Source organism: Cynocephalus volans, chromosome 1 (genome assembly GCF_027409185.1).
Source record: "Cynocephalus volans isolate mCynVol1 chromosome 1, mCynVol1.pri, whole genome shotgun sequence".
NCBI lineage: Eukaryota > Metazoa > Chordata > Mammalia > Dermoptera > Cynocephalidae > Cynocephalus > Cynocephalus volans.
In genome coordinates, this window is record NC_084460.1 from 31,009,775 (window position 1) to 31,037,340 (window position 27,566).

The 27,566-nt window shown below is 42.6% G+C and overlaps 1 protein-coding gene across 1 annotated transcript; it reads right to left on the reverse strand.

Moving 5' to 3' along the window:
• Positions 1-269: 269 nt before the first annotated feature.
• Positions 270-24,609, reverse strand: EDEM2 (ER degradation enhancing alpha-mannosidase like protein 2). The gene is made up of 11 exons (XM_063107829.1): positions 24,440-24,609; positions 24,101-24,211; positions 22,288-22,327; positions 18,592-18,697; positions 15,419-15,544; positions 13,060-13,271; positions 10,562-10,703; positions 9,156-9,280; positions 5,750-5,894; positions 2,948-3,069; positions 270-764 (listed from the first exon to the last, which is right to left on the reverse strand). Exons 1-11 carry the CDS (start codon positions 24,544-24,546, stop codon positions 270-272), a joined length of 1,731 nt encoding a protein of 576 aa, XP_062963899.1. The 5' UTR covers positions 24,547-24,609.
• Positions 24,610-27,566: the final 2,957 nt, after the last annotated feature.

Genomic DNA, 27,566 nt, shown 5'->3' on the forward strand with positions numbered 1-27,566 from the left:
CCTCCCCAAAGACACCAGAAAAGGAAGGGAGATTCAATCATCAACCCCTGGGGTCTTCAGAGCCAACTAACTTTGGGTTTAGCTGTTTCTCCAACAGTATGAGAAAAATAAACTAGATTCATAACTATTAGCCACAAATCCTCTCTTTGAATAAAATCTCATGAAATAGTTGATTGTGTAAAACATGATAACCAAAACTTGATAACCAAAAGCAGATTTATTATTATAGTTTACTCTCAAAAAAATAAAAATAGAAAATCATCCAGTGGTTATGAGGAGTCTAGGAAAACCTGCCCCAGTAATGCCAACTTAGAGGTGAAGGGCTGACTAGGGCAGCTGAGAAGTGGGATTTTCTGCTTGGCAGGCGGCTCCTCCCTTGCCTGCTCCTCAGGAGAGGAGAATGTTCCTGGCTCTGCTGGGGGTTCCCATGGCCTCAAACTCACAGTCTTTTTCTGAAATCTCGACCTGTTCCGCTTGAGAGAGTAGAACTCCCTCATCAAGTCTTCTACCTCCCACTGCTCTTCCTTCAGCCTCCGGCAACAGTGCAGGGCAGCGGGGTCGATGGGATGGGCTTCTGTGTTGAAGATGTAGCCCCCAGCTCCCAGGATGCACTCTCCATAGGGGGTTATCACTGCATCGAAGGTGGAGCCATTGTTGTGGATAAAGTTGGTTGGATCAAAGAGAAGGTAGAGGTATTTCATGGTCTCAGCCAGGAAGAACGACTCCATGCGGTTGTCAAGCTTGTGGTCTCGCAGATCTTTGATCTGCCACGGGGAGAAGGCAGCAAGTCAGAACAGCATCACAGTTCAACAGTAAGGATCAGGCCACCCCATACAAATTTCTGCTCCACCAGTAAGCAGCTGAGGCCTGCCTCTGGGCAAGTCATTTAACTTTCCAGAGCTTCACTCCTTCCCAAGCCACCACCTTTTCTCACCTAGATGACCACAACAGCTTCTAACTGGGCTTCTGGCTTCCATCTTTACCCTCTAGAATGTTTATATCCTAAGTGTTACCTGTCACTCCTCTACTCAAAACCCTCTGTTGACACCCCCTTTCACGCAGGCTAAAAACCCAAGTCCCAACCTTGGCCTACCAGATCCTTCTTCATCTGGCCCCTGACCCCTCCCTATCCTCCTCTCTCACTACTCTAAATCCTTGCTATTGCAGTTCCCACCATATGGCCTTTCTGTCCCCTGAGCGAGTGACACGCTCCCGTCTCAGGTTCCTGGCATTTGTTATTTCAGCCTGGAGCCCTCTTCCTCCAGATACCCTCACAGCTTGCTCCCTCCCTTCCTTCAGGTCTCTGTTCAAATGCTGCCTCATCAGAAAGGTCGCCCTGACCTTCCCATGTGACATGACGATCTCCTGTCCCCTTTATCCTACCCTTCTTTGACTACGGATATAGACCTAATCATCCCTTGTAATGATGGCACAGTATTCCATTGTAAAAATGTGCCATCATTTATTTAGCGAATCCTCCCCTGATCAGCAGGAAGGTGGCTGCCAAGTTTTTGCTATTGTGAACAACTAATAAGGAGTCTTATTTAGAAAATTTCAACTGAATTTAAGGCATGAATGAGTAAGATTACTTGCTACAACATTTATTTTAGCTTCTCAGAATTAGCAATACATTTAAACAAAACTAATTCTCAGTGGACATCTATCTTACACAAAAAATATGACTCAAATATGGCCTTGACGTACCAAGACTTATTACTGTCTTGCCCTGTTTGACAAAGGTCAGACGCCTGTTCCCATCACTCACCTCGGAAGACGTCCAAAGGGTTTTATTTTCATGGAAATAAGTCTAGCATTCCTAAGAAGGCCCCAGTGGGCTTACCACTTTGCCTTTTCACAGAATAGAACATATTGGAAACCAAACATATCATTGCTTTATTTCCCCCCCACACGTCTTCTCTTTAAAAATATTTTACTTATTTTACTTATAGAAAATAATCACATTTTGCAAAATTTTGCAAAAAAGTTTTTTGGCTTTTTAAAAAAAATTCCATACCCAACACAAAGTCTGTAGTCTTTTCAGGTAATTTTCTTCCAGACTGTTTTCTTATACGTCTGGTTTTTATGTGTCTTTAATGATTATTTATTTATATCTTGCTTGCTTGAGTCCTGCAGGGATGTGAGATGGTTCTTACCCATGACCCTTTCACTCAACGGACAGAGCAGCCAGAGTGATATTTCTAAAATACAAATCAGATCACATCACTGCTCTGCTGTAAATCCTACCATGGCTTTTCATTCCAAGCAGAACAAAATCCAAACTCTCTCCCATGGCCTTTACAAATGAAGCCCTGCGTGATCTAACGCCTGCCCACCACCGGGCCCTCCCCTCTCCCCACTTTCTTCCTTACTGGCTCTACTCCAGCCACACTGGCTTTCTTTCTGTCTCCTAGATGCACATTCGTTGTTTTTCCTACTAAAGTGTGAGCTCTGTGAGAGCAGGGTCTTGGTCCTTCTTCATCGCTAGAACCCTCTGGCCTAGCACAGTGCCTGGCATGTGAAGAACATTCAATAAATATCTGTGAGATGAGTAGGACTGTTTTGTTAAGGAGCCCAGGTTTGAATATGGGGCTAAGGGACTCTGGATTTTCCTTTTAAAATCCATTTTATAAGCCCTCTCAAAAAACTTTTCACGAAACTCACCCTTGCCAAGTAGCCTATTCAGACAAAGAATCTCTGAGGCAGGGGGAATGCCAGTGGTATGAGGTCAAGATCCCTAGGAACAAATCCTAGTTCCAACTAGCTGTGTGACCTGAAGTTCTCAGCATCTCTGCTCTTTAGTTTCCGCATCTATAAAATCAGGGCATAATGTACATCTCTAAGATCCTCTCTACTGCTGATATTCTAGAACTCCCAAAGCTCCACCCTTAAAGAAGCTCCTCAGCAAGGGAAAACACCGCCCAATTCTTGGGCCTGTGGAAACACTTACTGTTGCAAATCCGCACTCCACCTTGCTGATTTTTTCAATGGATTCCACAGCATCTCTTCCAAGTTCTAGGAGGGTGGGATCCCCCGTGGCACGGTAGAGGTACATCGCGCTTTCAATGAGTTCTGCGAAGTCCAAAGCAGACCTTCCTCACCAGTGGCTGAGCAGGGAGGCTTGGGGCCACTCAAGGCAGTGAGGGATTCCTCCCTCCATACCTTGTCCACAAGGTCCAACTCAGAGGAACAAGGGGTATCTCACCTAGTGCTGAGTTTCAGAGCCAATATAGCCAAAGCCTGAAGCTCAGTGGAGACCAGCATTATGGCTGACTGTGGCTTCCCACCCCAAGGGAAAGAAAGGCAGCTAGCCCTTTCTGAAATGAACTAGGAGTTATTAGGTACAATAACTCTGCAACCTGTCAGAGTTTGTTTTCATCCTTCCCATGAACTTTCTTGAAGATACGACATTTTAAAAACTATAACTGCTTACAAAGAACTTTGAGAAAAGGCTTTTTTCTCCTGTCACTGACAGCCTAAACTAATCCTAAAACTTAAAAGAAGAGTATGAGCCTGTCATTATAAAGCTCGTTCTGAGAAAGGATGGACAAAAAGCTGCAGGTTAGAATATTCAAGAGCCAACCTTCAGTCTAACAGGGAGGCAGTCATCAGTTCACCACACCCAGAACAAGGCGACAGTCTTGCCCAGTTCTAGACCACTGCTGGACCGTGATGTTCAGACACAGGCCCTGTCTTAAGGTGAGAATTAGCCAAGAGGAGTGGGTTCAGATGAGAATATTTATTCCGGAGGAGAGAATACCCAGGAAAATGTGTTTATTGCTTTCAAATACCTAAAGAACTGCTATGGAAAAGAAAGATCTGACTTCTCAGGTAGCCTTGGTGGGTGGAAGCTGCAGCTCACTATGCTTCACGCATCCTTTCTCTATATAGAAAAAAACCCCTCCTTTCCCTACACCAACATTTCTCCTGATCTTCTTTCCTGTTTCCTCCTAGGCCTTGAACGGCACTTCTCTCCCTTATGACTTATTACTGTAAACTCTAGTTCTTATTTTGGAGAAAAAGTCTCTGCCTATTTCCTCAGTTCTCTCCTACTTTCCCCTCCCTCACCCTACAGGCCTCTAGACAATTGCTAATCTAATTGCTCATACTCTAAGATACAGGTTGGGGCACGCTTACTGGTAGATGAACACACTGTGTGTGTTCAATGACAGAAAAGACAGTGCTCTCATGGGAGGCCTCCCCTCTGCTTCCAGCGGCGGTTGGGTCAGTGCACCCAGGACCAGTCACTCTGTTTCTCTTCCTCACACATGAGCCTAAGTGTGCTAGTCATTGCTTTACTTTCCTGCACATCCACCCAAGTCTCCAGAGAAGCATGACAGCCCAAGGTTTAGATTTGGACTTGGGGGAAAGGCCCTCAGAGGCCTTTAGGGTAGGCCCTGGGCTCCAACACCGCTGATCAGAGATGTGTATAAGATGAGAGGATAAGGCACTGGCCAATCTTGCTACAGAGTAGCACCTTATCTACAATCTGCTATTGTTTTGGGGTAGGAAGGGTGACTGGACTGAGGCACTCCTGGATTCCTGGCATTGGTGCCTAAATTCCCACTAATGCTTTCTTGCCAACCTGTCCTACAAGTGGAACAGGTTGACTCTGTAAGTAGAGACCTCCCTGTCACTGGTGGTAACCAAACAAAGACTGGATAACCACTTGACAGGGCTATTACAGGAGGATTTCAACTGGAAGACCTCTTAGGTCTCCTTTAACCCTGAGCTTGCACAAGCCTGTCTTAATAGAGTCCCAAACTCTGGTCTTCACTTTATCTATTGGTAACACTATATACGGTATTTCTGAGAGTTTTGTCTTTAAAACAGTATGCCATGAGAAGAAATGCATGACAAACACCAGGAACAAGAACAGCAGCCTCTAAGAAGTCAAAAGTGACTGATTTGCTTTTTATAGTTGCTGTTTTTCTCTCTTCTGTTTCCTCTCCCAAGTTCCTACAATAATCACTTGGGTTAGAGGGGGAAGGAAATGGGGTAGAGGAAGGCAGGATGGGCAGAAGCCACTAGAAAGGCCTATCCCACAGCTAAAAGGCAATTCATGTGGGAAGGTGGGAAGCATCTAAGACTATGGTAATGTAACCTATTTTTGGGGGGGATGACTGTGTGTACTGACTAAGCTTCCTTCCTCTTTCCCCCTTTCCCTTCCCCTCCTCACAACTTTTAATTTTCCTGAAGTGAATCAGATGACATCAGAGCTGGAAAGGAACTTAAAACAGTTTCTAGTGTGTAGTCCCTTTCTGATTCTGAGCTGCAAATCAGGAGGTGGAAAAGACTAGAGGATTCCTAAGGTCCATCCCAAAGTTCTAACATTCCATACTACAGAAGCATAATTTATCTGACCCATTCACTTACTTACAATTTGTCTACAACTCTGAAAGCCTGGTGGCAGGAGCTCAAAAGGAGTCAACCTGGCTTTTTCCTCTTCACTCACTTCCCAATTTGAAAGAGCATAAGATTTAGTTAGGAGACCTGGGTTCCAGTCCTAGCTCCTGCACTTAACAGCTTTGGGCAAGCCATTGCAACCCACTAGGCCTCAGTTTCCATATCTAAAAATATGGGGATAAATAATCCCTAGTAGGAAAACCACCCAGAGCCACTGAAAAGATCAGATGGAAAAAAGATGGACTTGCAAGTAGTTGTAAAGCATGGAGCCTTGTAGAGACGTGAGAGTCTGGGGTTTGGGGAACCTGGGCCTACAGGCTGGTGATGAGCCAGAGGTGTTGCTCACCTGGACGGAGCGGGTAGCCCTCTCGCTTCTCCACTGTGTATCCCTGAGGAATGTTGTAGAATTCTGGGAGCCCCCCAAACTGCTTCCATACAGTGTAGTAGTTGAGGAAGGTCCTCATGGCATTGTCAATGTCCCCAATGAGGCTCTGTGTGAGAGAAGTGGCTGTCAGGCAGGCAGACACTAAGCATAAAAACCCACAGACAAAACCCCACATACAACCTCAGGGAAAAGACAAAGCAAAGCCTTTAGAGCCAAAAAAGCCTTCGATCAAATCCTGAGTCAGCCGTTTATTCACTGTGTGGCCCAAGCCAGCCACTTCTCTAAGCCTCATCTATAAGATGTAAAGTACAACACCTATCTCACACATTGCTGGAAGGAACAGAGATTATATACTAAGTCCCTGGACCTTCAAAGTCATTCTTCGTTACTAACAGTTTTTTAGTTCGGCCATCTGTTTCAAAATTTTAAGCACAGGGAAAAAGTTGACTATGCTAAGTCTCGTTCCCATCCCACACCCCCAACAGATAACCATTTTTATTAGTTTCTTGTGTAAATTTCCAGAGTTTCTTTATGCAAACATAGGCAAAAATGAGTGAATGCTATTCTCCCCCACTTAAAATAGTCTATCAAATACACTATCTGCATTTTCCTTTATTCATTTAACAATATATCCTGATTTTTCCATATGAATGCAGAGAGAACTCTCTCCTCTACTTATACAGTTACAAAGCATTCCCATTGCTCTGACCATAATTTAATCAGTTCCCTATTAATAGGTATTTGACTTGGTTCCAACAACCAACGCTGCAATAAATAACCCTGTATATATGTCAGGTCAAACATATGCAAAGTGTATCTGTAGATAAATTTCCATAACTAGGATTGCTGGGTCAGAGGATATATGTATTTCTAATTTTACTGGCTGTTGCTAAGTAGCCATTACTATTGATATAAACTCACAGGGAAACAGCTGACCTTGACATGTCCATTAGATATGTCATGGGTAGAACAAACTTGACATTTCCCAAACAAACTTCTTGGTTCTCTCACTTTCCCAGAAAGTTGCCTCCTACTCTCGCCTCTCTCCCTTCTCAGTAAATGTCACCACTGTCCACCCAGTTACTCTGGCCAGAAGCCTGGTGGTCATTCTTGACTCCTCCCTTCTCCCCCCTCTCCACACCCTTTCCATCAGCTACTCCTGCTAATTCCATCTCCTGGACACCAGCATCTCACATTGGGATGACCTCAAAGGCTTCCTTGCTGGTCTCACCATTTTCCACTCGTCTCCCCAAGGCAGCCCGAATAACCATCTTACTACATACACCAAACCTCAGTGGCTTCTCACGGGCTCAGTGTAGAATCAAGACACTTCACCAGGGCCCTCTGGGCCCTGCACAATCTGGTCTCTGCTGACCTTCCATCAATTGAGCTTTCCCTTCCCTGGACTGTGGCATGGCCATACTGCTTTTCATTGTTTCTGATAAACACCCAACTCTTTCCTGCCTCAGGGCCTTCACACATGATGCTCCCTCTGCCTGGAATGTTGGTACTCCACCCCCAAGTCTTTACCCTTCAAGTATAAGCTTAAGCATCACCACCTCTGAGAGGCCTCCCTTGAACACCCTGTCTAGAGTAGATTCCTATCCAATATTCTCTGTCTTAGCCTCTTATATATATAAAGGCTGAATCATATGATATTGCTATTTTTGTAGGTCAAAAGTGGTTGAATGCTGGCAATTTTACAAGGATACTTCAAAATTTCACAGAAAAAAAGAATTGAAAGATGATGCAAATCTTTCCATGAACTTTTTGAAGTACCCTCGTTTATGGTTTAATATATTAACTAAATGATTTCAAAGAACTGAATGATATCACAATAATCAAATTCTCTCCATTTCCATCTACTTATTTATGTGCATAAGGCTCCTTGGCACTTATATCTAAAAAAGTGAAAAGCAGAAATAAAGGATATTGACCCATGCTCCCTTTCAGTAGTAAGTCGTATTCACACACAACACATTAACTAATTAGAAACAAAAAAGCCCCCAAAAGCTCACTAAGAAATGCATTTCCAATCAAATTGCGTTTAGGCTTTAGAATTATTTAGCAAAAAATATAAGCTATTAATGTTACTTTAATCAATTACATAATAATACATCTAATAAAAAACGAAATCCAGAAGAAAACAAATTTAATACTCTAAGCCTATGACCATAGGAAATATTTAAACATTTTAAATTTCTATGTATATACAAATTTTGTTACAGAGATGTATGATAGGGTGATGCATCTCTGTGAATGCTTTCAGCATAAAATATAATAACTAGGATAAAATTCTGTTGGGGGAGGAGACTACAAATATGAGTTCAAGGAGAAAAAGGGATGGTATGTAACTATTTAAACTCTTAACATTAAAAGCATCCAAAGGGCTCCATAGTTTTTCAATGTTCTTTTAGAGGGACGCTCAAGCAATAAAATTTGAAGATCTTAGAAGAGCTGCGGCAATATTTAATACTCTCAACAGATTCGCTCTGAGCCTTTTCCCTCATCTGTAAAATAAGAGGATTGGCTAAATTAACTAGTTTATTAACTAACTAGTTAAATAAATTGCACTACATTTATTCAATGGAATATATGCAGCTGTTAAAAAAAAGTAAAACTGATCTACATGCATCAAATAATGAATGATCTACAAGATAACATTTGGTGAAGAAAAGGTGCCAAAGAATAGAATATGTCCCTATCTATGAGCAGAAAAAAGGGGGATATACATATATATATCTTTATGTATATGGATTTCAGGAAGGATATACAGAAAACTGGTATTAGGGATGGGCCTGGGGAGAGGGTCCAAGGGTGGGGGCTCAGGACTTACCATTCATTATTATATTCCCTTCTGGGCCTTTAAATTTAAAACCACCTACATGTTATTACCTTTTCTTAAAATTTAAAAAAAAAAATTACAAAAACATTTTGGTACGTGAAATATTTTGGAACACCTAGGGGGTAGATTTGATTGTAGAGCAGCAAGAGCTGCCTTCCTGCCCCTTCTAAGGCTCACTGTCAAGAATGAGATTTGACAGAAATGCCCAGTGGAGAAACAGCTATTGCCAATGGCTGTTACTGCCCAGCCTGGAAAGACACTGTCTACTTTATTTTAAATAGTACAATGTTCCATGGCAAACTGGAAGCTCAGTTCCTGATACCTTAAAGCTTCCCTTGGAAAACTCAGTTTGGCAGAAATCTTACATCTGTCTAATTCACTCCAGGTCTCTCTTCTATCCGCAACCCGCCCCTCCAAAAAACATACTCAAGCAACTAAAGTGCCTTATTTGACTTATACAACAGATTGAGTTTGTTTTGCCAGTTCCACAGAAAAGTGACCAACCTCTTTGATCATTCCTACCTGAAGACCAGGCCAGTAGGCCTCCAAGGACTGGAAGACAGGCATGGACACAGTCCCCTTGTACATCTGCACCCACAGGTACCAGTCATCAAAGCGGGTGTAATTCCGAATGGCTTTGTTATACTCTGCAGTGGGAGAGATGGGATAACAGACACATGAGTGATTAGGGAGACAAAAGGCAGGTCTTTACAACAGGAGCTTGGACTCACACTTTTGAAGGATCATATGATGGTCTAGCCTCAAAGCAGACTAGGATGCAATGAGGCAAGCAGACTAGAAAGCAACATGGCTTCTGGAGTCAAACTGTAGGCTCAAATTCCAGCTCTGGCTTTACCACTTGCTAGCTGTGACCTTGGGCAAGTTTTCCCCTTTTAAGTCTCAGTCCTATTATCTGTAAAATGGGGAAAGTAGTGTTATACACCTCCTGGGATTGTTCAGTTATTTATTCACTCCACTAATATTCACTGAGCACCTACTAGGTGCCAGGCACCCAGGAGGTGGTAAACAAAAGTCCAGCCCTCATAGAGCTTACATTCTAGTGGGAACTTGAACTTTTACCTCTCCCCTAGGTTGTAAATCCATGAGCGCTGGCATTTTATTTTGGTCACTGCAGAATCTCCAACACTAGGACAGTGTATAATATTTATTATCTGAATGAACAAAGTACCAAATATACATGCAAATAAATAAAATAATCTCAAATAGTGTGGTAAGAATTAAATGAAACAGTCCATGTTCAGAGCCTGGTATAGTGCTTGACACATCAACGGTACTCAATGAATATTTGCTAAATAAATGAGTAATAGCTATAATAATCATTATTATTAGGTGCTTAATGATTCCTCAATATTATTATTACTAGAGTCTAAGAGCCTGGAGGGTAAAATGTACATATTCGTCACGCACTAATGTGTTACATACATCATGCAAAGCATTGTGGGAAATATAAAGATGAATTAGGTGTGGATTTTGTACTCAGTTGGTAGAGCTGTAACTGTTGATATCATATGACTGCAAGAAAGATGCTGAAGGCCCTATATTCTGAGGAAGGATCAAACTACTTCCTGGGCAAGGTGACATTTGAGCTGGGTTTTGAAGGGTGAATAGAACAGGAAAACAGGAAAAAAGTTATTCTAGGCAAAGGAAACACCATGTGCAATGGCCAGGAGATAAGAAATCCAGGGCCAGTATAGAGAATGCAGCATGGGTCAGTTGGGTCTTGCAAATAGGCAAGAAGAGATATAGCAGCATCAAGTGGGCAGTGTAGGTCCACAGTGGCTTGGAATACAGACTGAGGTATTCAGAATTGATTCTGTAGGCACTTGGTGAGCAACTGGAAGTTTATGAACAAACCACTTATCAATAGGAAAAATCATGGGGAAAGCCCTCTTACCCTGCCCTTTTACCTAGGAACATGGCCATGAGCTTCTTATCCTGAAGTAGGATGGCTCCTTTCACCAGGTACTCAAAGTAGGAGTCTACCCCAGCACCGATGCCTGCGTCCTGGGCCACCCACTTGCCAGTGAGCACATCGATGTGGTTGCCGACCTGGGAGAGAGGTGTGTGATCTGAAGGGAGGGCCCAAGGCCAAAGAAGGATCTACCCACCCTCCTAACTGCCCAGTGGGATGCAAGGCAGGCACCCTAGTGCTTCTTGGGAGACATACAGGCTATGGGAGGGAGGGAGCAAGGCTGGATCATGGCCCACCTTCTTGCACATCTATACAGTGCAGATGCGTCTCACGCACATTTATGAGGACTTAATTATACGTACTGGCAAAAAAAGAAAAGGAAAAATGATTTGGAGTGCTTAGGCAATGCCTACAGTGAGTGTGAGGTGAGAGATGAGAACCCTCCATTCTCACAGTCTGTCTCAGCACTTGGCATGTGATTCCAGAGTCTAAAGACACAAGAGGGTTAGCTCATTGGTTAGAAGGCAGTGATGCTAACACCTAGGTCAAGGGTTTGGATCTCCATATTTGCCAGCCACAAGTAAGTAAGTAAGTAAGTAAATAAATAAATAAATAAATAAAGACACAAGACATACTTTTATGTATTTCTGTAAATTAACTCAGGAAGGACACCAAAGAAAATGATAGAGTGGTTGCTTCTAAGGAGAGACACTGGATAGCTGGAAGACAGGGGTCAGAGGGAACTTCACCAATGTCACTGGGTACTTTTTTTTTTGGTATCCTTTGAATTTTAAGCTACATGACTGTATAAAGTCTTGTAAAAATAAATTTTAAAAGGCTTAAATGAAGAGATGTGTTTTGTTTTGTTTTGTTTTTTTTAAGAGATGTGTTTTTCATACAACTTAGACCCTCCTGGAAGCTATCTTCATCTGGTACTCAGTCAAAGAAAGAGCTAACTGTTGTGTTAGTTTTGGTTTCCCCTGGGGCAGACCTCAATAGGAATTACTGAAAGTGGTTGATTTAGAGAGTTAGTCCATGGAAACGCCAGCAGAGGAGGGGGTACGTGAGGCAGGGAAGGGAAAGCAGCCCATAAGGGGTGTGATCAAGCAATCCATGTGGGAATTGAAGTTCAAGTTCAATCTTGCTGGGGAACTTTAGGATTCAGTGTAGATCAAGTGCCTCAGAGTGATCCCACCCAAGGGGCAGGGAACTGGAATGTTTATCCACAAATCCATCAGTATCAGTCACTGGTTGAGAACCACTTATGGGCAGCATTAAGTCCTGGTACTTCTAGCCGAAGGCAAGCAGAGGAGACTCCAGGCACCAGAGGAAGCCCACAGGCAAAAAGCCACAGGTGATGGCAGTTGGAAGACAAGCCAGTGTGCACAGAAATGGTAAGGGGTGAGAAGATATGAACAGGGCACCAAAGAGACCACTACAGTTCCAATGCAGGAGACAAAGCTGCCTGTGTTGGACTGACTAAGCAAGTTAGTATAGGTCCCCAGAGTGGCATCTTGAGGGATTTTCAAGGATCCCTCACACAAGCTTCACTTTTCAAGCTGACTTAACACCAGAATTTGCATAAAATGTGACTGTACCTGAATCACTTTCAAACAGTCTTTATAAGTCATAATGACTCAGCAAAGGAGGCATTAATATATTAAAGTTGCTGCTGAAGCAACTGAGGACCAGAGAGGTTGAGTGACTTGCCCAGGATCACACAGTTTCAATGTAGCATGGCCAGGGCTTGTATCTAGTTCTGACTAAATCCATGTTGTTCCCAGCATGGCTCAATTACTTAGTCTCATTAGATTATTCCATTTAGAGGCTGAAACAGACCTTAGAGATCATCTGGCCCAAAGCTTGTTAAATTTCCATGGAGTATTAGGAAAGAGAAGGGGAAGCTCTGGGGTCAAAAAAGTTTGGGAAATGTTGTTAGGCAAAGTTAAATAGATTTCTTTACCATAGGATTTCATAACTTTTATTCTGTTTATATTCATTGTGACTCTCCAAAAAAAGCATACTATGTGTAATATTTCTGTAATTTAACTGGCCAGGAATCATTTTTTCATGGAACAGACATTCAACATCTCTCAGAACTAGTGTTCCAAGAAACATAGTTTTACAAATAAAGATAGATACTAAAAATAAGGGCCTGACAAGCTGATGACCTAAAGTCACTAAATGAGTCAGGGGCATGAAGCATATGACCCCCTTCCTAAGAAATCAGAGCATGTCAAGGGGTTACAGCTTAGCACAGCTCCTGTTCCCTGCCAGAAGATGTGCTCTTACGCTCTCTTCCCCTCTGTGCCAAACTCGAATTAAGGGATTGGTCTATTTTCAGTGTCCTACGCCCAAATCCTGGACCACTCCCAAGGTCATCCTAAGTTTCCTTTGGCTCAGTTGTAACTTGTTGCTCAGAGCCCTGGGCCTCATAAGCAGGGGCCAAGGTGGCAGACTTGACCCAAACAGGAAGGGCGGCAGCCGACCTACCAGCCCAATATCTGACCGGCTCTCCCACAGGCGCATTAGGGCCACTCTGGCCACGTCTTCAAACACGGGGTCACCAGTGAGGCTGCTCAGGGTGGCAAATTCCACGATGAATGTTCCAATCCCTGCCGTACAGGTGACAGGGGTCTCTCCTGGGTTCACACCATGAAGCAGGTTCACTGTTCCATATGGCATGCCAGTGGGGGTCTGAAAGGCTGAACAATCAAAAAATTATGACCCCAGACAGGGGCAAGTAGGTAGGGATAGTTCTGATATAGGCCCAAAGCCTGAGACCTTAACCAGCATTTTCTTCTTTTTCTCCTGGATGATCTGCTAGAATCTGAGCCAGAGACAGATAAATGTCACAACTTGAGAGCTGCTAAAGCCACCTAACCCAGAAGCTGTCACACACTGCCCTGCATGACCCTTGGGCTCCTGCATATAAAGAGGGGACATGGGTGGGCTGTGCTCCAGGTTGTCACACCACATATACCCACTTTAGATACCTTTATTTATTTTATTTACAATATGCCTTCAAGGCCAGCAGGTGATGCAGGCAAGGTCTAAGCCATAGGGAGTAGAGGGGTTTATGGCACTGACAAGAGCATGCCCCATTAGAAGATATTCATAGGCTTTTTATTTTATTTTATTTTTTAGGCTAGTCAAGTGAAGCAGTGGGAGTGGAAGAACAAAGAAACCTGCAACTGGTGTGATCAATTAGTTGTAAGCACCACTGTACTTGAATCGGCCTGTTCATAGGCTTTTGAAACCACCATTCTGACCAAATGAAACATATCTGCAGATTGAAAGCAGTCCCAGAGGAGCCAATTAGAGATCCCTGTTTTAAATAAAGTGTTTAGGAGCTAAATTATTTTTAAAAGAAAAAAAAGTAGGATATAAACCACTAAATTACTGATATAGTTCAACTCTCAATTTACAGGTAGGGAAATAATGCTTGTAAAGAAGTGATTCAGCCAAAGGTCACACAGAGAGATTCAAACTGAGCTGGGATGAGAACGCCTGCCCCCTGCCTGCCCCCAGCCTAGTGCCTTCCGATTAAACGCAAGGACTTGACAAGCAGCCAGGGGCAGAGATTTCCTCTCCAGGCCAAAAGGTCAGACAACCCCTGAGTAGCCCATACATCACTAAACTATGGACAAAGTTGTCAAAACTTCTAAGAATTACAGGGTTCAGCAATTCTGTCTGCTATAGACGAGAAACTTGCTCTCTGGCAGGCAGGAGCGGCAAGCAAGAAGAGCATGTCACAACCAAGAAGGGCTCAAAGGGATATTTCAGAAAAGTCAGGCAGTATTAAGAAGAGGAGTGACAGAATCCTACTTCTTGACCTGAATGACAGATACACTGGTGCTTGTTTTATAATTATTCAATCTGTGCTTTTCAACATGTGTATTTCTTAATGCAAAAATTTCTTAAATGACACACACACACACACACACACAAAAGGAGGAGGAGGAGAGGCAAGCAGGCAGTTTCTTCTAGGGGTGAATCACACAGGACATGATGTATCCAGGAGACACTCAGGCTGTGAGCTGTGAGTGAGACCTGAACCCAGCTCACTCCCTCTCCTCTGGTCTCCCCAGGATGAGAGGCAAGTGCTGCAGAAAAGGACAAATAAGGGAGATGGCCAAGAGGCTGGTGGAAAGCACACTGTGATGTGTTTGGGTATGAGCAGCCCTCACAGCCACCACCACACCCTGAAGAGAACACAGTGTCCAGATGCTGCTGCTGAGCCTGGAGTTACTGCCCCATTAGTCAAAAATACTGAGGCCTGGACGCAGCTTAGTCACAAAACAAATCCCTCTCGTTTCAATAGTGCTTAAGGTTCTCCAAGCACTTTACCCTTTCTGACCTCATTTTAGCCTCCCCAAACCCAGTGAGGTGGGAAGGCAGGAATTATGACTCCCATCTGATAGACAGAGAAACTGAACCGTGGAAAGAAAGAGTGGCTTGGTCAAGGTGTTGGCAGGCAGAGCTGAGTCCAGAACCTGGGCTTCCTAATGCTGAGACCAGGGCTCTTCCCAGGGCCTGTTATCCCAGCAGTGTGTGGGCCTGGGAGGGGTGGCACAAAGTATGGGCAAGGGCCTTCTACCTGCCAGGCTGGCCTTCAGCCCACCTCTGCAAGAGTAAAGAGGTCAGCTCATCCATCCTAGGCCAGGGCCCCCACAAACCCTTAGAATGCCCAGGACTCTCTTGATTTCCACGGTAGATATATGGGGGTAGAAATACCAAGAGTTTGGGTGAGAAACACCTGGAAATGATTCAGCGTTGTGACTCTCATCTCCAGCAAAAGAAGCAGAACCTGCTGGAACTCAGCTCTCTCCCATCACTGTGTGGGTCTTACCTGGGAGGAGTTTTCGGGCTGCCTCCTCAGCCATCCTCAGGAGAGGTCCAGAACAGGGCCATCCAGCCTCCACTTTTATCCCGGCCTTCTTTGAGAGCAGATGAGCAGACAGGAGTCCTCCTACCACTACAGATGGTACAAAAAGCAAGTGTCATAGTCCCATGGACCAGTCTTTCCCAAACCTAAAAACTCTGTTGGGGGCTGGCTGGTTGGCTCAGTTTTTTAGAGAACAGCCTTATAACCTCAAGGTCATGGGTTTGGATCCTCTTACCAGATAGCCACAAAAAGCAAAACAAAACAAAACAAAACAAAAAACCGCTCTCTTTCTAGTGAAAGAAGAGTGTCTTAATCCAACATATTCATACAGTGCAAAGTTTACAAAGTTTATTTCTCTTGGTTGGTCACAAGCACAACGGCTATTTTGGTTTTTTGGTCCCGACTGTGTACCAAGCACTGGGTACAACTGCCCACTCTTCAGATGAAAATACAAGTTGAGTATCCCTTACCTGAAATGCTTTGAATCAGAAGTGTTTCCGATTTCAAATTTTTTCGGATTTTGGAATATTTGCATTACACTGACCGGTTGAACATCCTAAATCTGAAAATCTGAAATCCAAAATGCTCCAATGAGCATTTCCTTTGAGTGTCATGTCAGTGCTCAAAAAGTTTGGAATTCTGGAGCATTTCAGATTTCAAATTTTTGGACCTGGGATGCTCAACCTGTAGTAAGAAATTATAAAGATGATCAAGCATATTTATAAAAGAACCAAACAATATTTCTAAAAATGAAAACTGTAATAATTAAAATTTAAAATTACATGGATAGGTTTAATAGCAGATAAGATATAGTTGAAGAGAGAATTAGTGGACTTGAAGATAAAAAAAATTATCCAAAATGTAACATAAAGGGACAAAATGTTTCTTAAAAAATGTTTTTAAAAAATCATTTAAAATGCAACATGAAGAGACAAAATGTTTGTAAAGAGATTTGGATAATACAGTGAGAAGGTGTAAAATATATATAGTTGGAGTTCTAAAAAGAGAAGAGGGAGAAAATGGGCGAGAGGCGATATTCAGAGAGAAAATAGTTAAAAACTTTCTCAAACTAAGGAAAGATTCCAAATCTCAGACCCAAGAATCCCAAGCAAGATAATAAAAGGAAATCCACATGTTTTCACATCATAGTAAAACTCCAGAACACCAAAAGGAAAAAAAATCTCAAAAGCAGCCAGTCAATGTAATAATGATTGTTAAAGCCGGATGATAGGTACATCTAGCTCATTATACTACTTTCTCTACTTTTATGTTTGTTATGTTTGTTTGAAAATTTTCATAATAAAAAGTTTTTAAAAGGCAGGAGCATCCAGAGTGAAAACAAAAAACAACAGATTATCTACAAAGAAACAACAATTAGACTGACAGATCACTTCTTAACAACAATGAAACCAGAAAACAATAGAAAAAAATTTTCAGTGTACTAAGAGAAAATAACTATCAACCTAGAACCATATGCCCAGCAAAGATATCCCCCCACAGGCCAAACAAAGGTAGTGAGATAAAGACATTTTCATATAAACAAAAGCTGAGAAAGTCTGCCAGGAACAAACCTGAGCTAAAGGAAACCCTAAAGGTAGTACTTCAGAGAGAAGGTAAGAGATCACAGATGTAAGGTCTGAGACATAAGAACGAAATATAGCCATAAAAGAGGTAAATATATAAGTAAATCTAAAAATTCACTGCATAGAACAACAACAATAATGTAGGAAGGGTTCAAATCAAAGAACTAAAATATATTACTATTGCATAAAGATCAGGGTGTCCTCAGAGCCAAGTTTTGTACTATTCAGGAGGAGAATAAAGATTTTCATTAACTCTAGACTTTGGAAAGTTACATTTGTTAAATTTGCTAGAAAAACTGTTTTAAAAGCTAGATACTGTGTATAATTTCTAAGTTAAGAAAAGGAAAATGGAATGAGGGGAAAAATCAATATATAAGATACATATATAATCATAAAACTATAAAAAGACAAAGCAAAAGGGTAGAAAAAGATACGCTGGGCAAATATTAACTAAAAGAAAGCCTGTGTAATTATTTCATATCAGAAACAAAGGTGTAAGTATGACTTTCATTTACAGAAAACAAATCGGGCTCAGAAGCTGTGATACTCAGCAATAAGCACAGCCTCACACTCAGGTCTGTTTCCTAACCCAGGATTTTATACCACGCTGTCCCTCTGCTCTCCTCTCTTTTTTAAACTTTTACGTATCATATATCTAGGATAAAAGTTTCATTGCAGAAAACATACAAAATAAGGGGGGAAAACATAACTGCCATCCAGAGGTGACAGCTGCTAAGCAGTGGTCTAGAAATTCGCTGCAAATAAAGGCTGTGGTAGCTTCACAAGAATCATCGGAAGTCTGCTAAAAATATTGATTTTAGGACCCAACCCAGAGATCCCAATTTATTAGGTTTAAGGTAGAGCCTGGACATTTGAACTTTTTATTATTTACTTATTCATTTATTTTCTTTTTTGGTGGCCGGCCAGTAACAGGGATCAAACCCTGCACCTTGGTCACATTTGAACTTTTTAAAAAGTCTCAAGTGGTTCTATGGACAGGCAAGTTTGGCAACTTAATGCCATAGACTTGCACTGTTCAGTAATCACTAACCACATGTGACTATTTAAATTTACTAAAATTAAATGAAATTAAAAATTCAGTTCCTCACCTGCAATAGATACATTTCAAATGCTCAATAGCCCATGTGGTTAGTGGCTACCATATTAAACAACACAGATAGAAAATATTTCCATCATTGCGGAAAGTTCTATTGGACAGACAATAAACTCCAAGAAGGCAGGGATTACGTCTTTCTTGTTCATAGCCATATGCCTAGCACCAAATATATGGTAAATATGTGAGTAATTCTCACATACTTCTTTCCAGTTTTTTCTCTGTCCCCTGCTCGCTTTTATGCCTGAAACTGACTAGGAATCCCAAGATCTCACTCACCACCCCATCCTCCAGGAGGGAAGAGGAGCTCTGTCAGTCACTGATTTTGATCAAGAACCCTGACAGCGTTGGCCCTTAAGCTCCTACAAACCACCTCTTGGTTTACACAGAGCAACTCCACACTCTCTTCTCTCCCAAAGGCCCTAGAAGACAGCCCTCACCTCTAATGTTGGTTTCAAACACGGAGGCATTCACATCAATATCAAAGTCCACATTGTCCTGGAGCACTTCAACCACTCTTTGGAATTCTGAGACATTCCCCAAAATCTGGAAGGAAAGAGAAACCTGACAATGAGGCTCCCTCAGACATGGAGGAACTGAAGAGAATGGATTGAGAGTTTGGAATCCTATGCTGGTGTGGCCCTAACTTAAGACCTCACATTGCTGTCCTAGGACTGATGACAGGAGAAGAAAACACTGAGAGCTAGAAATCACTCAGAAACCCAATATCAAGAGACTGGTTAAGTAAATTCTTAGGTACCAATTCAAGAGTCATTATGTACTCATTTAAATGGATACACTATAATAAATGTAGACTACATAGGGAAGTCTTGGTTTGACATTTGCAGTTGATATCAGTTATTTTTAACCCTCTCTTGGCACATTCGACCTTATGGAAAAGAACAGTTGGTTGGCCCTACGCTTATTCCCAACTTACTTTACCCCTGTGGGCTACCACCATAGAGGCTGGAAATTCAGATGCTGCCTTCTCAGCCTCTTTTGCTGCTAGAGGTGATGATGTTACCTAGTCAATTCTGACTCTTGAAAAGTCCACTGGGGGCACTTCTAGGAAAGCTTCTGTTTTCCTAATTAAAAAGGACACAGCTGCCATGGCTTTTTCTCTCCCTCTGTCTTTCAACCTTGGAAGCAGACATGATTTGTGAAGCTATGGCAGCCATGTTAGACCATGAGGTACTAAGCAAGAGAATGAAAGCTAATACGCTAATGACAACAGAATGGAAAGCTACAAAGAGCCTGGGTCTCTGATGGGACAGTTGAGCAGTTGATCCAATGCCAGAAATTACCTCCAGATTTTCTTTTACTTGAGAAAATAAACCCTCTTCATTTAAACCATCAGCCAAGTGCAAACTTAATACATTTTCTTCTGATAATGTCACCCAATTTTGCCTTGAGGAATCACCCTTCTCCCATAGCCATTCCTATGGTTTGAGAGAGGATGATCCCATCTCCCCAGCCTGCAGTGGGCACTTGACCTGTACCAGCCAGAGTACCATATCTCTTGGCCAAGTGATCGATTCAGGGATAGGTGTGTGACCCAAACCAGATCAACAAAGACTCAGTCCCTGGAACTAATGGAAAAGGGGTGATTCTTTCTGCACATAGGTTACTAAATGATTGGGATGTAAATCTGGAGCTCTTGTTGGCTACCCTGCCAGCTTATGGAGAGCCCAAGAACACAGCCAGCAAAGAAGGCAGAGATAAGAAATGGAGAAAGAGACTCCTGATGACATCATTCGTATGTCTGGACCCAACTGGGTCTGAGGCCACCCTTGATCTAGACTTTTTAGTTACTCGATTTGGTAAGTTTCCTTTTTGTCTAAATCAGTTTGAATTGGATCTCCATGAATTAAGTCTCCATCACTTGCAAAATAATCCTGACTACCCTAGCACTCAAGCTCCTCTATTATTTGGACTCAACCTACCTTTCTGATCATATTTCTCACTGTTCATCTTCATCTAACCTACCTTTATCTACTTCAGTGAAACTGTACTAACTATTCCTCAATTTCCTGCCTTCAGACATGCTGTTCCCTCTGCCAGAAATCACTCTCTCCTGTGTCTTTCCATTTCCAAATCCAATCTATCTGAAATTTTCTAAATGTTACCTTCTCTAGAAAGCATTTGACTCCTGCTTTAGCCCTGCTATGGTTTGAATGTGTACCCAAAAGTTCACATGTTGGTAAGTTGGGCCCCAGTGCAGGAGTGTTGAGAGGTGGAAACTTTGGGAGGTGACGGGGATAAATTTATAGATTAATGGGTTATCAAGTGAGAGGGTTAGTTACTTCAAGACTGGATCTATTATAAAAACCAGTTTGGCTATCTCTCCTGAGCCCCCTCACCATGTGATGTCCTGTGCCACCTCAGGACTCTGCAGAGAGTCCCCACCAGCAAGAAGACCCTCACCGGATGCAACCACTAGGCCTTGGACTTCCCAGCCTCCAGAACTACAAGAAATAAATTTCTTTTTTTTATAAATTACCCAGTCTCAGGTATTCAGTTAAAGCAACAGAAAGTGGACTAAGACAAACCTCTTCTTTAAAGTCCACAGGAACTTTATCCACACAACTCTCAGGGTCTCTATTTCTTTCCACAATAAGATAATCTTTGTATGGCCAGGAGCCTCACTCATTTCTGCATTTCCCCAGAGTGCCAAGCACAGTCCTTGCAATTACTCAACAAATGTTCATTGAATGTTTACATGATTCTTTCTCCACACTGCAGCCAGTGATCTCAAACAGAAATCTCATCATTCCCTGCCCTTTACTTAAGAAAATTCAGTAGCTTTCCACTGCTCTCAAATTAAATAGCAAAATCTTGTTCTTTAGTGAACAAAATCTGCATCATCTGGTCCCCATCTATCCCTCCAGCCTCACTTTACTTCCTCCTTTTCCTCCTCCACACCCCAGCTGTACTGGCCTCCCTTCAATCCACTGCACTTGCCATGCTTTCTCCTGCCACAAGGCCTCTGCCTGCAACATTCTTCTCCCCAACTCTCCTCGTCTATACCTACTTCTCCTCTAGATTTCAACTCAAGTGTCATTTTACTCCCTTGAGGAAGTCCTCCCAAACCTACTCAGTCTAGGTCAGCCTCCTTTTTTACAACCACTCACAGAACTGTGTTCCATTCCTCAATTTGTAATTATACAGTCTTTAGGGTTATTCATTGATTCTTTGTCTCCTTGACTAAAACAAACTCTAGGAAAGCAGGGACCATTTGCATTTAAACTCACCATTATAACCCTAGAGCTTAACACCATGCTTGGCACACAGTTGGCCCTTAATAAATATTAGATGAATGGACAAGTACACACGAGTTAACATTAAGCAAAAAAAAAAAAAAAAAAAGTTAAATTATATCTACATAGTGATCATAACCATGTAAATACTACCAGTACATAAAACTGAGAAGAACTGATAGAACCAGAAATAGTGAAACAGGGGGAAAGTTGTTAAATCCTTTCTTGTGGACTTTTTTAAGGGTGATGATCAAAACTTGGAGTCATACAGAATTAAGTTCAAGTCTTAGTCCTGCTTTTTAATAGCTGTGTACCCTGCCCAAGTCATTTTACCTGTCTAAGCATCAGATTTCTCTGCTGTTAAGAGTCATGAGGTTTTTGGAAGGATTAAACAAGATAACACAAATAAAGTGCTCAGCACAAGCCCTACACGTGACACACTAACTAGTTACTACTATTATTTTATCATCGAACATGGCCACTAGAATGTAAGCTTCTGAAAACAGGGAGGACATCAAAGTTTCTGTATCCCCCACAGAGTTATACAAGCCTATCACAGGCTTGTACATACATAACAGGGTGTGTGTGTGTGTGTGTGTGTGTGTGTGTGTGTGTGTGTGTGTGTGTGTGTGTGTGTGTACATACATTCCTGTACATAACAGGTCCTCTATAAATGTTTGCTAAGTAAACCTGAATAAGTTGGAATTCATTGTTTTCCTCTATATAGCTGGGCAACTAGACCCTGATGGCTTAGAATCATGAGATGAAAATAAAAGGCCTAGGAGAGGAATTCATTTTTCACTCACAGTCAAACTGCCAAAAGAGGAAGGATGTTGGTTATGCAATGGTGGAGAGGAAAGGAACAGATGAGATACTTACCAGCAAGGTGTCCAGAGCATCAATTAGAGTCAGAGAAAAACTGTAGAAGGACAAGAAATCACAGCGGCTTAGCAAAAAAAATCAAACACCAGGTAATATAGTTGCCCCAGATCAGATCCCCCCAAAACTAAGTGAGGCACAGTGACGCCTCTACCCATCCCACTTAGTCACAACAGTGAAGCAACGGTGAAAGTCAATGGGATTCTCTGACCCACTTAATGCAACTGGGAGGGTGCGCTGACCTTGCTCAATTGTAATTAAACACATCCCCTATATTCTCTGGCATCCTTCTCTGCCTTAGGGAGGCAGTATAACATTGTAGCTAAGAGCACAGGCTTTTCAGCAATTCCACATCTAGGAATTCGGCCCACAGTGCACAGAGTTGTTTGAGAACGCTCATGGCAGTATTGCTTAGAACAGCAAAAGGCTAGAAAGAACCCAAAGGTCCACCAGTTGAAGAGGGATTAACCAAACGGTGGTACAACAGTGCAAAACTATGAAGTTATCAAAAAGATCATTATCAAGGATTCTATGTGCCAATGGAAAGATATTCAAATATGTTAAGTGAAAAGCACAAGGTACAGGACAGGTAGTATAGTATGTTACCATCTGCATTTCAAAAAGAGACAATCTGATAGAAAGCGGATTAGCAATTGTTAGGGTCAGTGGTGGTGGAGGGATTAACTATAAGGGGACAAAAGGACAGTTTTTAGGGTGACAGAAGTGTTCTATATCTTGATGATGGTGGTTACTATACACTTAAAATGGGTGTATCTTATGTAAATTATACTTTTTAAAAGTTAATTTTTAAAAAGATACACATATACACACCTATATAATGGTATAAAGCAACAATATTTCTGGAAAGACACACAGGAAAGTTAACAGTGGTTGGAGTTCTAGGGTATGGGAGATATTTACTTTATTGTATATGATTTTGTACTGCTTAAATTTGCCATTTGTTTGTATTTCCTCTTTTTCCAACTAAAAAACAAAAATTAGCACAAGTTTAAGTCCTTAACATACTCATTTGTAAAACAGAAATAATGGCACCTAACTCCTAGGGGTGTTAAGAGAATTAAATGAGATGATACAGTAAAATGTTTAGCACAGTGTTCAATCAATGCTAGCTTTAGCTAATGCAATGGTTCTTCACCCAGCAAGGAAGAAGACAGAGAAATCCAGCTCTCATAGATTTTTATTCTAATGAAAATGAGAAAGACAAACCAGTAGAGAAGTGAAAATGATAGCATCAGTGAGTGAGAAGTGCTATAAAGAAAACAAAACAGGTGACTTATGAGAGTGACTTAAAGGGGGTGGGTAGTTAAAGGAGCTGATGCTGAGGGGGTGACATATTGAGCTGAGATATGAAAGACAAGAAGCAGTGAGGGACATGAGGATGATGGGGAAAGTGTGTTTCATTCACAGGGAACATCGATTACAGAGGCTCTTAAGTTTCGGGAGTCACACCCCCTCCTGGACTGTTAGCCCGCCTATAAAAAAGGTGGGGGCTTAGGTTTTCTGATTCTTGGAGCCCTTCCACGATATCTTATTGGTCCAGAAATGTGTCCAAGTCCTCAAAGCTGGTGTCTTTTATTGCCAGGACTGATCCCAGAAGTCCAGCTCACCAGGCTCATCTTGCACTTTGTTTCACTGCAAGAGGCTGAGTGCACTCTGGAGATGCAGGCAAGAATTGGGGGAGCGCGGCCCAGGCCCGGTGAGAGATCGTGAAGCCACCAGCCTCCGCCGCACCGCACCGCCCCCACCGCCTAGGACCGGATCGCCAGACACCTTGCCCCTCCACTCGCTCTACCTGCCCCAGGTGTCGTGCCCGTCACAGGTGAGAGGGCGAAGCTCGTCGAAGGGAAGGGCATTCTCCAGATAGCTGTCGTAGGCGTGGTAGAACATGGCCTTCACTCGCTCCCTGGAGGGGGACGAGAAATAAGGCAGGGGTCAGAACACAAAACCAAGCGGAGAAAAGAACAAGAAATAGGGCGGAAAGTGGGAATCACCAGCTGGTTTCTGCCGGGGGCCCGTCGGCGGGGTCCCAGCAAGTCAGAGTGGGGGTCCTGGCATGGAGGGAAAGGGAAGGGACCCGGTCCGCGCTTCCCATTCCCCAATTACGGAAGGGCGGGAGCCTGGCCCCCTTCACCTGTAGTGAGCGGGGTCGGGCGCGGTGCCGTCGGGGCCTGGCGCACCATGGTGCAGGGGCAGCAGCGCGCACAGGAGTCCAAGTGGGATGAGCAGCCGGAAAGGCATAGAGCTCTTGTCCTGTCAGCGCCACCGCCGCAGCAGCAGCCAGGGACACCCGCTCATCCTGGGAGCTGCTGCGGGTTCTTCCGGGTATCTGAGCCACTGCGCCTGCGTTTTAAGAAATCAGTCACTCACTTCCGGACTACAATCCCCAGAATGCAATGGGTAGCGAAACCTAGGCAAAGTGCGTCTAGGGATATATAGTCTCCGAAGCAGAGGTCAACGTGTCTTAAGGACAGTGGCTATTATTGCTACTATTATTGATTAATGCTTTAATAATAACAGTTAGTGTTTATTGAGCACAATTGTCTAATAAGACTGTATGGGGCACTTTATTATCTCATTTATTTTTTTCCACCAGCTTATTAAGCATGAGAGCAGGGACAAGTAGGGACTCAATATTTTTGTTGAGTGGACATACTCGTATGTAAAGATAGATGAAAAATGTTCAACTTTTACCAATATTAGAGATATTGGGTTTCCCAAACCAGTTTCCTGCTTATTGTGTAAGATACAACTTGCTTACATTTATTCGTCCAAACTGCCCCTCCTCATGTTTCGAGAATCCCTTCAGTTCTAGGAATTCATGAATTCATGACGTTTCTCTCCTCCCACATTGGGTTGTGTTCACATCATCATGGTTCCTTCAGTCTCCATCCCAACCCAGAAGCTTCCGCCGCCCGGTCCCCTGGACCGGACCATCTCAATGGCCGCAGCCCTGTGGAGTGTTCCAGGTGAGAATGGAGACTCTGGGGCACTCTAGCTTTGAGAAAGTTTGGGTCCCGTTTTTCGATTTCCCTTCTTGCAAGTTCCCAGAGTTTGGTAAGCACCTAGACCGCAGCAACCCCCATGACTTTGGTCAATGTGATGCGCTGTAGAAACAATCCTGGATTTGAAGTCAGAGCTCGGCTTCAATGACAGTTCTATCATTCATACACAACCTGTGTAGGTAACCCTGGGCAAGACCTTCTGCTTCTCTGGGCGCAACATCCTCATCTATAAAATAAGGAGTTTGAACAAATGGGTCTCTGAGATCCTTCCTCGCTTGAGCTTTCTATGATTCTAGGACTGGCCATCTTCTCTTTGTTGAAAAAAACAGAAGGAAATGGCAGCTCAGGTCCTTGAGCTGCAGTGGGGGCAGGCTTGGTCTCATTTAGTCCACCATTCTTGAAAATATTCCTCAGATGAGGGTCCTGAAATGCCATCAGGTGATATAAGAATCAAATCCCTGACTTAAACCAGAGATACTGAAGTAGTATAGCATAGAGGTTAAAAGTGTGGGCTTTAGATTTGGGCAGACTTGAGTTGAAATACTAACTCCATCACCTATTAGAAGTGTGACCCCACCAGTTTTTCTCTGAGATTCATTTTTCTCAACTGTAAAATAAGGATAATATTAGTACCTACCTGACAGGAGTGTGAAGATTCAGTGAGCTGTTGCATGTAAAATATTTCTCATAGTGCCTGGCAAAGGAGATACTCAGTAAATGTTAGGATGTTTTTGGAAACCTCTTGGAGGTGACAGATAGAAGGGAAAGAAGATGACAGTAAGCTGAGACCTGGATAACAACCCAGGAGAACTATACAAGTATTAGTTTCCTGTGAGTACTGTAACAAATTACCACAAACCTGGCTGCTTAAAGCAGCAGAAATTTATCCTCTCACAGTTCTGGAGGCCAGGAGCCTGAAATTAGTTCCACCGGGCTGAAATCAAGTTACTGGCAGTGCCATAATCCCTCCAAAGGCTGAAGAGGAGAATTGGTCCCTTGCCTCTCCAGATTCTCCTGACTGCTGGCATTCCTTGGCTTGTGGCTGTATCATTCCAGTCTCTGCCTCTGTCCTCACATCACCTCCTCCTCTGAGGGTGTGTGTCACATCTCCCTCATTTCTCCCTTATAAGGACATTTGTGATTGTATTTAGGACTCACCGGGATAATTCAGGATAATCTCCCATCTCAAGACCCTTAACTTACACCTGGAAAGACCCTTATTCCAAACAGGGTAACATTTACATTTCCAGGGATTAGGACCTGGACTTTGGGGAGGGGAAGGTGTTTTTTAGCCTAGCACAGGCACTAAGTATTTTTCAGGTCTGGGCTTTTCCTTGTTATGAAACTCACCCTGGCCTAATCATCCTTCTTCATATTATAAGTCAAGTAGCTTATCTTTTAGTCACCCATTCAAAAAATCTAGTGTGGATAAATGTTTGCAGGAAGGGTAGTGCCAGGTTGCCTGGTTCAGGTAGTGATAGGTATCTCTTTATTAGCAAGATGGAAATACTCATAATTTTTCTTTCTTTCTTTTTTTTTAGTTTGATGAACACATACATCTTCCACTCTGTCACAGAACAAATAAAACCATGACTTACATTTTTACAGTTCATGTGACTGATTTCATAGTTCTCTAAAGAGAATTTATTTTTTTAATCCTCTGGAAAGCATTAAGACTCTTCCTTCCCAGCTTCACCTCTCTCTATTTATGATATTGGATTCTAGAAGATTTCAGACCACCAGGGAAGTGTCAAATTTGAACATTTACTTGTGAAAAGACTCAGGGTAAGATTCCTAACCTCTCTGGGCCTTAATTTCCTGATTCGAAATGCAGCAATTGGTCATATTGTAAAAGATTTCTGGGGATTAAATGGGATAACAGGTGAAAATTCTCAGCACAGTGATTTGTACATATTAAGTTCTTGATAAATATTGGTTCTCTTTCCTGCCTCCACTACTCTTTTTTTATAAAGGGGGTGGGGGACAGTTATTTATTAGTTCCATTTACTGAGCATCTGTCTCTAGTAATCCAAGGTGTTATAGGCAATAATCTACCCTCAAGAATTTGAGGCACAGTGCTGGGCACACAAGTGAGATTCCAAAACAATCAAGCCACAGACGTTTGCCTTGAAGTGCATGCAGTGTTGTTAGGAAAGATGTCTATTGGAGAATACTTGGGGTCAGAGAGTATTTAAGTCTTCCTGTGAATAGAGTTTAGAGGGCACTCAGATCATATTAGTACCCAAAGTCAATGTC

What these genes read in the sequence shown, in the direction of transcription:
- EDEM2 (XM_063107829.1), bottom strand. Translation starts at nt 24,546, where the DNA reads ATGCCTTTCCGGCTGCTCATCCCACTTGGACTCCTGTGCGCGCTGCTG. An exon ending in ATGCTCTGGACACCTTGCTG is followed by an intron (nt 18,698 to 22,287) that starts GTAAGTATCTCA and finishes CTTTCCTTCCAG; the next exon opens with ATTTTGGGGAATGTCTCAGA. An exon ending in GCTCATGGCCATGTTCCTAG is followed by an intron (nt 9,281 to 10,561) that starts GTAAAAGGGCAG and finishes CTCCCACTGCAG; the next exon opens with AGTATAACAAAGCCATTCGG.